At 41.5% G+C, this 14,775-nt stretch overlaps 3 protein-coding genes across 3 annotated transcripts in view; 2 read left to right on the top strand and 1 right to left on the bottom strand.

Annotated features, from left to right (window-relative positions):
- Positions 1 to 969: 969 nt before the first annotated feature.
- LOC106812098 (coiled-coil-helix-coiled-coil-helix domain-containing protein 2-like) lies at positions 970 to 2,767 on the top strand. Its single transcript, XM_014815870.1, has 3 exons — positions 970 to 1,199; positions 1,816 to 2,019; positions 2,284 to 2,767. Exons 1-3 carry the CDS (start codon positions 1,109 to 1,111, stop codon positions 2,289 to 2,291), a joined length of 303 nt encoding a protein of 100 aa, XP_014671356.1. The 5' UTR covers positions 970 to 1,108; the 3' UTR covers positions 2,292 to 2,767.
- Positions 2,768 to 3,040: 273 nt separating this feature from the next.
- The window catches only part of LOC106812096 (thimet oligopeptidase-like), a 20,325-nt gene continuing 8,590 nt past the window's right edge, over positions 3,041 to 14,775 (bottom strand). Inside the window, 13 exon segments of the mRNA XM_014815867.1 lie at positions 3,041 to 3,841; positions 4,002 to 4,118; positions 4,773 to 4,904; positions 5,165 to 5,293; positions 6,059 to 6,235; positions 6,714 to 6,821; positions 7,276 to 7,380; positions 7,730 to 7,795; positions 8,026 to 8,187; positions 8,486 to 8,650; positions 8,771 to 8,825; positions 9,049 to 9,199; positions 9,342 to 9,473. Coding sequence (XP_014671353.1) covers positions 3,758 to 3,841; positions 4,002 to 4,118; positions 4,773 to 4,904; positions 5,165 to 5,293; positions 6,059 to 6,235; positions 6,714 to 6,821; positions 7,276 to 7,380; positions 7,730 to 7,795; positions 8,026 to 8,187; positions 8,486 to 8,650; positions 8,771 to 8,825; positions 9,049 to 9,199; positions 9,342 to 9,473 — 1,583 coding nt within the window. The 3' untranslated portion in view covers positions 3,041 to 3,757.
- The window catches only part of LOC106812097 (transcription elongation factor B polypeptide 2-like), a 23,023-nt gene continuing 16,532 nt past the window's right edge, over positions 8,285 to 14,775 (top strand). Inside the window, exon 1 of the mRNA XM_014815868.1 lies at positions 8,285 to 8,288. Within this exon, the coding sequence (XP_014671354.1) occupies positions 8,286 to 8,288 (3 nt within the window). The 5' untranslated portion in view covers position 8,285. The remainder of the gene's footprint in view (positions 8,289 to 14,775) is intronic.

Below are 14,775 nucleotides of genomic sequence, written 5' to 3'. Positions count from 1 at the left end.
ATTGCCAACATTGAAAAACGAACCCCCCCCCCCCCCCAATATAAAGCTGGCTACGGGCCTGGACTTAGCTAGTATAGGCTATAGCATGCTATAGTATATAACTATAAGTATAGCCCGCGTACACTGTACTGTAGTGCAGGCTTGCGGCAACTGTACGCGCGCTATATTCGTAGAATCGTAATCGTAGTCTGTAAGAGGTAAGAGTGATATCAGATATATACTATTTAGAATATATAGAAGTAATAGTATGAAATTGCTACATTATGGACATGATATATATTCTGTACAGTACTGAGTACACTAACTCACTGTACATGCAGTACACAGTGCATGTCGTCAGTACGTACAGAGTGTCAGTAATGTATACTATAGTATAGTACACTGTAGACCAAATAATTCTGTCCCAGATAACGTTTTATATTTCGGATGCGTTATACTGCATGCGTTTACTATCTCTATACCATGGCATGGTATAACCAGTATAACTCATCCAAAATATAAAACGTTATCTGGGACAGAATTATTCGGTCTAAGTACACTGTACAGTACACAGTACGTACACTGTACAGAACACTGTACAGTAACAATGTAAAAAACATTCGTGGTTCCATACAGTTTGCCATAATGTGCAATTTCACTGCACACCAAAAAGGACCTTGGATGTGTCTGATGTTTATACTAAACACTTATTCTAATCAAGTAAGAATTTGAGGATACATATTGTGCTGTTATATATTGGCATTGTTTGGATACAAACACAGATGAACTTTTATGCATTGCATGAAAACATGATCCTAATCCAATCATTATATTCATTATATCATTGTAATCATTATGTGTATGATGGGCATCGTAAAATTGCCATTGTTTGAGTTCCATAGGCATAGGCATAAAGTTATATATAGAGATTCGCTCTCTGACATCGTGTTTACATTGAATATTATATGATCTATGATTAACAGCCTTGCAGTAGCAACGTCAACAATAATGATCATGAGTACAATGTTAAGAGTATGTTTGCGTCGTTTCGTCGTTGAACAGGTCCTCTGTGCCAGCAACGCGACCAGCTGCTCCCCCAGGCCAGCCTGCACAACCTCCACCAGCAGCAATGGCGCAGCCACAGCAACCAGGTTTATTCGCACAAATGGCGACGACGGCAGCTGGCGTGGCCGTAGGCTCTGCTATTGGTCACACGATTGGTGAGCGTTGGTCGTAATTCTGTCAAACTCTAATACCTTAACTTTAGTGTCACTTATTATTAATCAGGAGCACATAAACTATGAGGGCATATAATTATAGGAGTATGTATATATCACACTAATGCAAGTCACGGCTTTACCCCCAGGCGCCTACATGCCTCTTTTAGAAGGAACATTGCTGCACCTAACTCGTTATTATTTATTTATTATTTATCATACACATATACTGGTTTGTTGTTCGGATTCATTCCTGGAAAGCACACTATCTTGTCACCATGAATATCCCTTGTAGTGGATACCGTCAAGTATCAGAATATAACATACACAGGGTAACATGTATATATATACTACAGGTGTGCTCTTGGTATTATATTTTGTAAATAGGTACTTTATTAAATGTCCAAGGCAGCTGTCTGTAATCATTTTCTTAAATGCTGGCAATTAAATTAGGTTGGTGTATGTAGCTGTCAGCTTAATGAGTATGTGCCAGTGCTCCTCGAGTTTAGGCTTCGCAGGGAAACCGTTTGTGCACGTGTTCTGCATGAACGTCCGAGCCCTGGTAGTAGCAAACGCTTCCAAATAAAACTCCGTATCACCCCATCTTTACGCTTGCTAGGAGCTGCGATGACTGGAGGTGGAGGAAGCTCCCAGCCAGAAGCCGCTGCCGCTGCCCCGGCGGCACCAGCACAGCCGCAGCAGCCAGAGTTCCAGCCATGCTCGTTCGAGATGAAACAGTTCATGGAGTGCACGCAGGGGCAGAGTGACATCTCCTTGTGCCACGGCTTCAATGAAGCGTTCAAACAGTGCAGGCAGTCCCACGGTAAGTTGGCCACAGCTGGTCTCGTGGCCGATCTCTAGTGTCGGTCATCGAGAAGTTTAATTATTTAAAGGGCTGCATGATCACCACCTTATAAGATGTCCTATTACACGTTGCTGAGCAGTTCAGTATTAAATTATTACTCAGTGGGATTTGTACATAGAAGGTAGTCACTCTTTCTTCACTAAATTTGAATTTTGTTCTTATCCGTGCAAGTGTCCTATGATCCTATCTGACATCTTGGTAAAAAATATTTTTTTTCTGTAGGGCTATAACCCAGGTTCTTCAGGAAGCAGTATATATTGGTGGAGCCATATGGTGGACACTTGTCCAATAGCATATAAATTATAATATATTTTATTTTACAATGACTGCTTTACAAAAAGTAATTTACAGAAACTGCTTTTAATGTAAAAATCATGTAGAAACATTTCTGACCGCAGTGTTTTATCCATTTGTTTTCCTATGATATAGATCATAGACAATGTAAATTCTGCAATAGCAATCTGCTAGATATGTTACTGAGGTGTTTGACCAGGATATTACTGAACCCTACATGATATTTGTTATGCGCTCAAAGGTCAAATGTTATCAAGAATCGCTGAGCTTACATCTTGACCTCAACTTGAGAATTTCTTGCCCTCATGGAAAAAACACGATCAGTGTAAGCATGGTCAAGTGAGGTGGATTGTTACGTGATATTCTAATAGCAAATAAACCCATTAAGTTTGTGATCGACTGTTACCAAAAACTTTCTTCTGTTGTCTGAATATATCGTTATTTACACAGTTGTACTGTTGTCCGAGAACTGTAGTGTCATTGCATGGACATGGGAAGTGTGTGCTATACCCTATTACCATAGTGTTCACAGTGCTGATGAATTCGAACTGGTCTAATTTTCCTTTTACATGTTTTACTCACTTTTCCAAAATATTTTCCAATTATGTCTCTCGTCTTGTAATATATCAAGCCCCTCTCATTTCATGAAATTGAATAGAAAATATATATAACAGGAAGGCAAATATAATACTGAAATAATCATCTGTATGTCGTTGAAGTTGGTTTAGAACATATTTGACTTTAAAAAAATACATTAATTAATTATTCAATTCATACCATCCTGACTCACAGAAAAAAAATGCCATTGAACAAACACGGAACTATATGGCATTGATAGCAAATTAAATCATTCAACATGGGGTGTGCTAGTTCGTATCACAACCAAAGATGTTTGCATAGTAATTGGTAAATTAATTGTTATTTATTATTCTAGGTGAACAGCAGAAGCCCCCAATTAATTTCCTTACAATAATTAACATCTATCAATGGAATTCTACATCCTTGTTTTGATGCCTGACCTAATTGCTTAACCTCGATTGGCTTTTGTAGGGTTGGTTGGTAGGTGAACATTTCTTCGTAACTGAATAGTACAGGCACATGCATAATTAAGTTTTGGAGTTGGGGTGCCAGAAAAACGACCAATATTTTCTCTGGTACAATTATTCTCAAGGGTCGGTCTGTTCATAGCAAACAGACATAGAAATCTTTTAATAAAAATACACAAAATTTTAACTTTCTGATTAACAGAGATTTCAACCTCTTTTTTCTAGATGTCCTGCCAGTCCATGGCCAGGTCCATTAGATGTAGTTAAAGGCTGATAGGTAAATTCGATACTAAAATTAAGCATGTGTTAGTACCAATTAAGTGTGTGGAAATCCCACTGAAGGTAGCAAGTGTTATCTAGAGTGCCAGTCCCTTACTAATGAGGAATGCTTCTTGGTTTGGCTCTCTTCCAAGGAAGTTTTTCAGCATATCCATCCCATCCTGTGTGAGAAGAAGCACACAAATAATATTATAAACAGGAAGTTGCAAATTAAAATGCACAAAATATGCAGAATATGCACTCCTGATACCAATGCTCTGTGAATACTTAACCTAACATGGGAAATGACTGGAAACGAAAATAAGTTAGATTCAGGCTCACCATGGAGCCACCAGGCTCTAGAATTGTCTGCCTGTAGTCCTTGCCAACTGCAGCACTCATGATGCCCTCCTTCCTAAAGCGAGTGTAGAACATGTCCATGCAGAATACCTCGCTCCACTGAAATAAAAATCGGTGATAGTGAGAAATTTGTTTTTCCCGAACTAGGACAACCCAGAAACTCTGCACCGAGAAAATTCTAATTCAAAGCCAACACAATGATGCCGAACAACTAATTACAAAATATCGTGCCATATATTACATAGATTCGGAATGATGCCAATCCATGCCAATTGGATATGCAATATCTTGTATCGCAATAGTGCAGGTCGTCATTATTTTCAGACTTGAGGTGACACATAATAACATTTACTAAGACATACCAGTACAAGAACACCTCTTTAATAGGTTCCTGTAATTTAAGGTTAGTGTAGAGTTTTCCCTGGATAAAATCATGAGCGAGGTGGGAGGGTTGAATAAGTGAGTGCCAAAGGCACTGACACAATTGGTGAGGAAGAGAAGGAACGGTTAAGAGGGTTAATTGGCAGATGACAATTTTTTTGGGGGGGAACATGAATTTGCAGCATGGCATCAATCTTGGAAAAAATGAGCGAGGCGGTTGAAAAAAGTCATGAAGGTCTACGTAAAATTGACTTGCTTAGCGTATACGAGGTGTCACACAGCTATAGATCGTCTGCTGATATTAAACATGGCAATCTTCCATTATAGCAATGCGTAGAGTATGCCTAGTCTAAAGAATGCAGTAACACAAACCAGGTAGCCATAGTATTGAGCATCGTATCCGCCTGCCAGGTGGCCAAAGTTTGCTGGCATGTTTGTTCCGGGAGTCGCTGGAATGCCTAAGATCTGCTCCGATAACTGGGAGAACAGAGCTGCCGTGTCTGCCTGTCGAGTGACCACATCAAAATTACAATTTGAATGATAGTGACCTGATCATTATAATACTAATGATGTAGCCATTTAAGACACATTCAAGCACACTACAAAACATGGAATATTGAAGCATACATTGCTATGAATATCACTGCATCATTGTAGCCCAGCTGTGTTTATACCTATTTCGCTCTGCCCAGACATTAGGTGGAACTAACATGAATACTGGCCACATAACATGCTGGAACAATTAATGAGTGTACTACGCATACCTGTGCCTGCTTATGTATGGTCTGATCAAAGGTTGCCAGAAGGATCTGCCTGAGGTTGAAACAACCAGTGTTGGCAGTCCGGGATTTGATAAGCGTATCCATCAGTGCATCTGGCAGTGGCTCATTAGTCTGTAATTAGTGGATTAATTAAAGTGATTACGTCACCGTAAATAGTAAAAATAAAAATAATATTTCCACTTTTCCACAAAATATAAGTAATTCCAGCTGAATTCTGTTCACATTTTATGGTTAAATTGCTGCATTATACTTCCTATATTACTATATTGTTCGATGTGAACATACACTTGTGACCCATACATAGCCCATAGCAAGCAATTAATGTTGAGAACATTAATTCAAATCGTCCAGGTTTTTTGGATTTTTAACTAGTTGAGAAACAATCTTATCAGATAAGAATTTGACGATTTGTTTAGTCCCGTTAGTTCTTACTTTTAATGTAAAAAAATGGCAATTTTTTTTACAAATTTTACCATAGAAAATTCGTGACATAGTCCCTTTAAGGTTGTGCAAGGCATCCCTGATTTACAAGACGATTTACTGTGAATGCACATTCTCAATCTACAACTAGAATGTAATAACAATCCCTCATCTAGCAGCATACGTTTCTGTTAAAATTTCAATGCCTCACCTTTGTGAATACCACCTACTCTTACAATGCATGCTCCTTCTGACCAGGTGCTGTCCACTTAACCTGAGGCACGCATCACGTGTGGTTACTTAAACATCCTCCACTTACTCCCCTTTTGCTGGTAGAAGTAAAACAAAGCCTTCACACCAATCTCCACACATCTTCCCCTCACCTAGTGCAGGCAAAGTAAAGCCTAAAACGTGTCGGTTCCCACAGTATCCACGCGGATCCACTTCTCCTCTCACCTCATAGTGGCCCGACATGCGAACGAGAGGTTCCTTCTCCCACACCCAATTCTCGAGCATCTGCGACGGCGCCTCGACAAAATCGCGCTCCACGTGCGTTCCGCTGAAGTGAGCATAGTCGGCCTTGGCGCAGATCTGGTGCATCACGTGACCAAACTCGTGGAAGTAGGTTTCGACCTGCAGCAGGCAGCGTGTCGAAATGAGAAGATCTGTTCCCGTGTACGGGTATCATCGGACACATTGACGCACAACAAGCAAAACTCATCGGGAGCAGTGTGCCTAGTTAATCTATACAATTTGTATAAGAGTAAAGAGCAGAGACGACGAGTAGAGAGAGAGAGAGAGAGAGAGAGAGAGAGAGAGAGAGAGAGAGAATGAAGTGAGGTAGGGAGAGTGAGGGAGGGGAAAGGGCAACGGGAAAAGAAGGAAGTCAAGTAGGGAGGGAGGGAGGGGAAAGGGAGAGAGAGGGAGAGGGTGAGAAAGAATGAGCGACAGCGACAGAGAGACATACAGACAGAGTGAGAGCAAAGGAAAAAGAGAAATATGAAAGAAGCCAACATGATTAAAATCTGCTTACTTTTGATCTGCAACATGCCTATAGATGCTAGAATTGCTAAAATGGATAAAACCCGATGGAAGTTGTTACGACGTTTACCTCATCGTGTGTGAGCAGGGAAGGTTTTTCCTTTGTTGGTTTTGTGAAGTTGGCCACCATAGCAGCAATGGCTATCTGCCTTGAGCCATCAGAATTCTGGCAGCCTGGCTGCAAGATATCAAACCAAGAGCATATGTATGTAGATGTGTTACATAAAATACCCAAATAGGGCAACACATAATGGCACAATCTGCATAATTTTCGGGTTTATCCGTGTTGCCAAGGTTCGTTATTCAATGAGATTTATTATGAATCCCAACTTGCAAATTTCCCAATTTATGTTTACTAAGCTAAACAAAAATGGTGTTATGTACAACCACCAACAAATTTATATGTAGTAATTTCTTACTGATCATGTTATGATCAATAGGAACAATATAAAATGGCATGTAGCATAATCAACACCCCAAATTACATTAACAATGGCGACGGGTGGAGTAGTATTGTTTAAACGTGAAATATGTGATACATTTTATCAGGACGCAGCCAGAGGTGAAGGTAAAGATTACACCTGAAAAATTTAAAGTATAGCTATAATATGGCTTCATCTGCACTCATTTACCTGAAGCCCAAAACAAGCAGCATGTCCATACTTTCCCTCTCGTGGATGCAAGTCCAGGTAGAAGTATCCTAGCTTGTCCCCTAACTTTGAATCCAGTACACTGTACTAGAATATGTGATGAAAAATCCAGTTATCGTAACCTAGTATATATATGGAACACTCTTCTTGAGATCAGAAAGATTTCTTATGATCAGTAGTGTAGCAGTAGCACTCAATTATAGTATTACTTACCAATTAACCAGAAGAAGACTTAAATGCATTAGAAAAAGGTGCTCAGCATCACTTAATGTTGACGCACAGTAGCAATGAACAACAGACGCGCGAATCATTCGAACCCATGGCACAATCCTGGATACATCTACAAAGCTTTATTGTCTCATTCACCACTTCTCTAGAAAAAAATTCTTCATTAAGTAGTCTGAGTGGGTGAGGGAAAGTGTAGGTAGAAGCATACCATTGTCACGTCTTCATGCCATACATGTGGTGCCTCAACCTTCTCAAACTTCAAATTCAGCAGATCCTGAAAAAGATGGGGAAATGAATGTCTAGACATTGTTTCATAGGTGAGCAAGGATTGACATCACATTTCACCACTATAAAAACAAAACAAACATACTTCAAGGCCAGGAAATACCTTCTATGCATGCTATTAATATCACACTACCACCATTAACTGCAAACAGAATGTCCATAAAACAGTTTTAAATAAGTAAAGGTCGGCGGTATCGTCGTGCCATGACAATGACTCACCTGATATATATCTAGCAGCCCCTTGGTGACGACGTGCAGTGGGAAGTACTCTTTCAGCTTGTTCTGGTCAACAGCGTACCTACGCTCCTCTACCACTGTCATGTAATAGCGAAAGTCGTAAGGATTGATGCGGTTATCAAACTCGTAGCCATGTTTCTTGCACTGTGAAATAAAAATGAGGTTTTAGAAGGAGCTTCGACAATCTCTAGAAAAGATTCCAAATTTTAAGTAATGCCAAGATCGGTACAATAAATTATTACATGGTTTACAGCAACCAACAGATCAAAGGCACAGAATTTCGAAAACTTGTCAAGCTAGAGTAGACACACTTGGAGCAGCAAAAACATTGATATTCGTTTGATGATTAACCTATCATTAATTGTAATGTTATCACCACTAGATGGCAGTGTTTTTTTCCAGCCTAGTCGTGCATCGGTAGAACACATGCGTTCATATATACCTCCTCCTCTTTGAACGTGAGCATCTCTTTCATCTCAGCTTCTTTGAGGTCTTGCAACTTGAGTGACAGTTCCGAAAGGAACTTTGTGACAGTGTCAGTGTCTTTTGCCATGCGCATTTCCAGCACGTATGCAGCATGTGTCGGATAGCCAAGAAGGTCAGCAACCTGCATGTAAACACATATTCCTGTGTATTAGCAGCACACAGCACTATTTTATGTACATTAGAGTAAATGCAATACTATAGAAATTAACTGCTGAAATGTAAATAAGGAGTAGCATCACACCTTCTGTCTGAGCTGTATTAGTTCTTCTAAAATAGGAGTGTTTTCTTCATTACATCTGGAAAGAAAAAACCGTGGCTTAGACATGTATAGAATGAAAATGACACTATAGCAAAGAGCATATAATGATAATTATCATGAAAAAAAAGATGACAGCATAACCAGCAACGCAACAAAAATAAGTTTACACTAGAGAGAGGATACCTTATCCTACAATGCATCTTGGAACCCATTACTTATTATTCTTGGGTTAAATTCTTGACAGATTGATTCATCACTACCTGCTGCTGAACGCATGTTCCATCGCTTTCCTAGTCTGAGGAACATGACACTTGCGCATAATGGGAAAGTAATGTGGGTACTTAAGCGTGACTTTGAACTTTCCGGACTCGCCTTTGTCCAGAGCAGTAACAAAATCTTCTGGCAAGCCCCCTATGAAATGAAAATGTCACAATGGTATAATTATGAGTAAGTGTACTGGGTTGCTTCATTATCTAATTAAAATCTCTATGAGAAACTTTCTGATATTTAATATAAAAATAACTAAAAGATATAGATGTGCAATTGAGCATACCCAACTCTTCCTGGGTGAACTCTAGAATGGAGTTTTCCTCAGTTAGGTTTTTACTGAAATCAATACACAGGTCACTCATTCTCTTCTTGACCTCCTTCACCTGATCCTGTGTCTGCTTCGGCAAGTGCAAACCTAGAGTACAAATCAATAATACATTAGCAAGACAGAAACAGTCTCTATATTTTCTTCTTCTCTCGGACAATTTTCTGTTCCCCATAATGCGACCAAGGTATCATAAATGTGTGTGTGTGTTGCGCGCGGTGCGTGCGTCGTGTCGTGCGTGCGTGCGATGCGTAGCGTGGCAGTGCGGTATGCGCTTGGCGTGTGGCAGGGTAGAAATTATACTTTTGAACACAGGGAGTCCAACGGACCTCCCTACCCCTCAAATAGAAGAGGAGTCGCGCCAGCAAAATGAGGAGGTCCGAGCAGTCTGAGTTTCAAAAATTAAAGATATTAACATAAACCCATGTGCTTATTTTTAAGATTCATGGTTGCACCGTCCTTGGTGCCAAATGTTCTTTGACTTTATTGAAAAAATACCAGGAATTCCGCGAGCCGTGCTCTGGAACGAACTAGTTAGAATGGCATGATTTTCAGGATCAAACGGACCCTGCACACTGTCAATCAGGGAGTCCGACAAGTAAAATAGGGAGTATTTGACTCCGCGGACTCCCGTCTAATTTCGCACCCTGCAACTGGTGTTGTGAAGATACATTATTATAATGTAGTGTTTGAGTTGTGTGTAGACCAGATGAATATGTGTGTGTCTATGCAGTCAAGATAGACGCACAGGTTTCCTGGGTCTATAGAGTAGTGTAGAACTGCGTCATATACACGTAGAAGAGCACGCAATTATATTATGTCACCTGTCAACGATTACACAAGCCACTCAATATATTAATGTCACCTGTCATCTAACACAACCCACTCGAATATATTTGCACCTTCATCCTACACAACCACATCAATATATTATGTCACCTGCATCCTAGCATAAGCCCACTCAAATATATAGTCAGCCGTGTCATCTGACATAAGCCAACTCATAATATTATGCACGCCTGTCAACTATTCATAACCACTCAAAATATTATGTCACCATGTCATCGTACACAAGCCACTCAATCTATTATGTCACTCTGTCAACTACACAAGCCAACTCATATAGTTATGTCACCTGCATCTAAAACACTCCAAATATATTATGTCAACCTGTCATCTACAACAAGCCACTCAATATATTATGTCACCTGGTGCATCATACACAAGCCACTCAACTATTATGTCACCTGTCATCCTAACACAAGGCCACTCAATATATTATGTCACACCTGGTCATCTACAAAGCCGACTCAATATATTATGCACCTGTCATCTACATAAGCCACCTCAATCTTATTATTCAGCCCTGTCAACTACACAAGCCACTCAATATATTATGTCACCTGTCATCTCCACACAAGGCCAGCTCAATATATATGTCCACTGTCATCTTACACAAGCCACTCAATATATTTATGTCACCTGTCACTACACAAGCCACTCAATATATTATGTCACGACCTGTCCAACTACATCAAGCCACTATATATTATGTCACCGGTCATCTACACATAAGCCAACTCACATATTAATTGTCACCTGTCAACTACACAGCACTCAATATATTAATGTCACCTGTCAACTACACAAGCCACTGCATATCTAATTATGTCAACCTGTCAACTGACCACAACCACTCAATATATTATAGTCACGTCACCACAACAAGCCACTCAATATATAGTCACCTGTCATCTAACATCAAGCCATCAATATATATGTCACCTGTCATCTACACAAGCCACTCAATATTGTTAGTCACCTGTCCCATCGTACACAAGCCACTCAATATATTATGTCAGCCTGTCAACTACACAGCCACTCAATATATTAATGTCAGCCTGTCATTCTACACAAGCCCACTCAATATATTATGTCAACCTGTGCAACTTACACCAAGCCACTCCAATAATTATGTCACTGTCATCTACACAAGCCACTCAATATATTATGTCACTGCAACTAACACAACGCCAGCTCATATATTATGTCACCTGTCACTACACAAGCCACTAAATATTATGTCACGCTGTGATCCACACAAGCCACTCAATATATTATTTGCACCTGTGCTCCACACAAAGCCACTCATATATTATGTCACCTGTCAAACTACGTACAACCACTCAATATATATGTCACCTGTCACTACACAAGCACTCCAAATAATATTATGTCACCTGTCATCTACACAAGACCACTCATAATTAAAGTCAGGCCTGTCAAAGCTACACAAGCACACTCAATATATTATGTCACCTGTCAACTACACAAGCCACTCACTCTATTATTCACCTGTCAACTACACATCCACTTCAATATATTATGTCACCTGTTCACCTACACAAGCATCATATATTATGTCCACCTGTTGATCCACACAAGCCACTCAATATATTATGTCACCTGTGATCCACACAAGCCACTCAATATATTATGTCACCTGTCAACTACGCAAGCCACTCAATATTTATGTCACCTGTCAGTCTACACAAGCACTCAAATAATTATGCACCTGTCAACTACACAAGCACTCAATAATTATGTCACTGTCACACTACAGCAAGCTACTCCAATATATTACTGTCAACCTGTCAACTACACAAGCCACTCAATATATATGTCACCTGTCAACACACAGAGCCATAATATATCTAGTCACTGTCAACTACAAAGCAGGCCACTCAATATATTATGTCACCGTGTCTCTACACAAGCCACTCAATATATTATGTCACCTGTCAACTACGCAAGCCACTCATATATTATGTCACCTGTCATCTACACAAGCCACTCATATATTATGTCACCTGTCAACTACGCAACGCCACTCATATATTATGTCCTCCTGCATTTACACAAGCCACTCAATATATTATTCACCTGTCAACTACACAAGCCACTCAATATATTATGTCACCTTGTCAACTACACAAGCCTCACTATATTATGTCACCTTGTCATCATACACCAAGCCACTCAATATATTATGTCACCTGTCATCTATCACAAGCCACTCAATAAATTATGTCACCTGTCAATACACAAGGCCACTCATAATATTATGTCACCTGTCACACGGCAAGCCACTCAATATATACTGTCACCTGTCAACTACGCAAGCCACTCATATTATGTCACCTGTCATCTACATAAGCCACTCAATATTATTATGTCACTGTCAACACACAAGAGCCACTCAATATATTATGTCACCTGTCATCTACAAAGCCACTCAATATATTATGTCACCTGTCATCTACACAAGCCACTCAATAATTATGTCACTGTCATCTACACAAGCCACTCAATATATTATGTCACCTGTCATCTACACAGCCACTCAATATATTATGTCACCTGTCATCTACACAACCACTCAATATATATATGTCACTGTCAACTACACAAGCCACTCAATAACGCACGCAACACACACACACACACACACACACAGCACACACACACACACACACACACACGACACGCACGCACACACACACACTTTATTATGTCACTGTCATCTACATAAGCCACTCAATATATTAAGTCACCTGTCATCTACATAAGCTTACATACATCGACGCCGCAGCGTGAACCTAGTTAGCGAAGTGTGTGTGTGTGTGTGTGTGTGTTGTGTGTGGTGTGCTGTGTGTTGTGTGTGTGTGTGTGTGTGTGCGTGTGTGTTGTGCTGTGTGGTGTGTGTGTGTGTGTGTGTGTGTGGTGTGTGTGGTGTGTGTGCGTTGCGGCTGTGCGTGTGTGTGTGGTGTGGTGTGTGTGTGTGTGTGTGTGCGTGCGTGTGTGTGTGTGTGCGTGTGTGTGTGTGCTGTGTGTGTCGTGTGTGTGTGTGTGTGTGTGTGTGTGTGTGTGTGTGTATGTGTGTGTGTGTGAATACGTGCACGTGTGGCACGACATTTTATAGCTCTATCATTCAGTCAGTCAGACGCAACGTAGTATAGCCGTATACATGTAGTACGTCAGTGAAAAAATTAATTTTTTTCTTTCCGGGGCTTTTGCAAACCCCCCCAAATTTCGGCGGCTACTTTTTCATTTTCCAGGGCTTTTTTCACTTTCCAGGGCGACTTTTTCCAGGGCTGTTTCCACCAAATGTACAACAAGCACAGTAGCTAATACACACTCGTGGGGGCGCGCACACACCACACACACGTCACACGCACGCACGCACACACGCACGCACGCACGCACGCCATCGCACGCACACACCCAACACACCCACACACACACAACACAGACACACAACAGACACAACAGTCATATTTCAAGACAGTTATTCATCAAGACCTGACAGACTAACATGATAATCAACAACTCACAAGTCACAACCACAAATGCACCTTGAATAGTGAATACATCACAGGTGTCAGCTAAACACAGAACTATTACGGCTAGCCCAAAACAGGGAATGTCGCCTGTGAGCGAGCTAGGAGGATCGATTGTTTATACGCGAAGTCTCTGGGCGGCGGGGGTCCAAGGCCCGCGTAAGGCCCTGGAAGCTCAGGGGTTTGGAGAAAGCGGCCCGCGAGCACGTGTGAATGGCTGTGCACATCGAGCTGCGTAACGGCCTGCTGGCAGGGGCGGCATTGATTGAAGTATGGGGGGCCACGATTGTTTCAGCGTGGTTACTAATCACTACTAAAATTTAGAGGGTTGGCATTGCGACTATGAGAGAGCGGCAGCAAAACTCTTTCGGGGAATGACAAAAAAGCTACAATCTGGAATGACACACGAGTGTGCCCGGCAGGGGAAAAATATACGTGTGAATTTCATTAGGATTTTCATGGATTACCGTTCTTAATCCTACGGGTCGGTTGGTCCTACGGGTCTACGTAGGCAACGCCCGCAGGCACAGCCCGCACACAACGCACGCACGCATGCAGCAGCGCACGCGCGCAGGCACGCGCGCAGGCACACACGCAAGCACGCCCGCAGCACAGCCGCACACCAGGCACCACGCACCGCGCGAGGCACGCACGGCGCGCAGGCACACACGCAAGCACGCCTGCAGGCACACCGGCACGCACGCACCGCGCAGGCCAGGGCTCGAATTAACGCGACGGCACCGACGGCAATTGCGTCGGTGCCCTATCAATTGCCGTACTGCCCTGAAAATCCAACGCCAACTGACGGCAGTCACCTGCCTTGCCTTTGTGTATTGCGCGTCGGGCTCCTTTAATCTACTGCCCTAGTTTCGTTTTTAGTCGAATCAGCATAACAACGTGGCCGTGCGTGCTGTAGTTGCAATGATGGAGCTAAAACGATAGTCGCAGGAGGGAATAATAACGGCATCGGATAATAATTTGCTCCTGATGGC

The sequence above is a fragment of the Priapulus caudatus genome, unplaced genomic scaffold, assembly GCF_000485595.1.
Source record: "Priapulus caudatus unplaced genomic scaffold, Priapulus_caudatus-5.0.1 Scaffold607, whole genome shotgun sequence".
NCBI classification, from domain to species: domain Eukaryota; kingdom Metazoa; phylum Priapulida; class Priapulimorpha; order Priapulimorphida; family Priapulidae; genus Priapulus; species Priapulus caudatus.
Note: the sequence above shows the minus strand (reverse complement) of the source record. Positions and strands in the feature narration are given on the sequence as shown.

Coding starts and splice junctions, on each gene's coding strand:
- LOC106812098 (XM_014815870.1), top strand. CDS start 1,109: ATGGCGCAGCCACAGCAACCAGGTTTATTCGCACAAATGGCGACGACG. Junction 1,200..1,815: donor TGCTATTGGTCACACGATTG/GTGAGCGTTGGT, acceptor TACGCTTGCTAG/GAGCTGCGATGACTGGAGGT.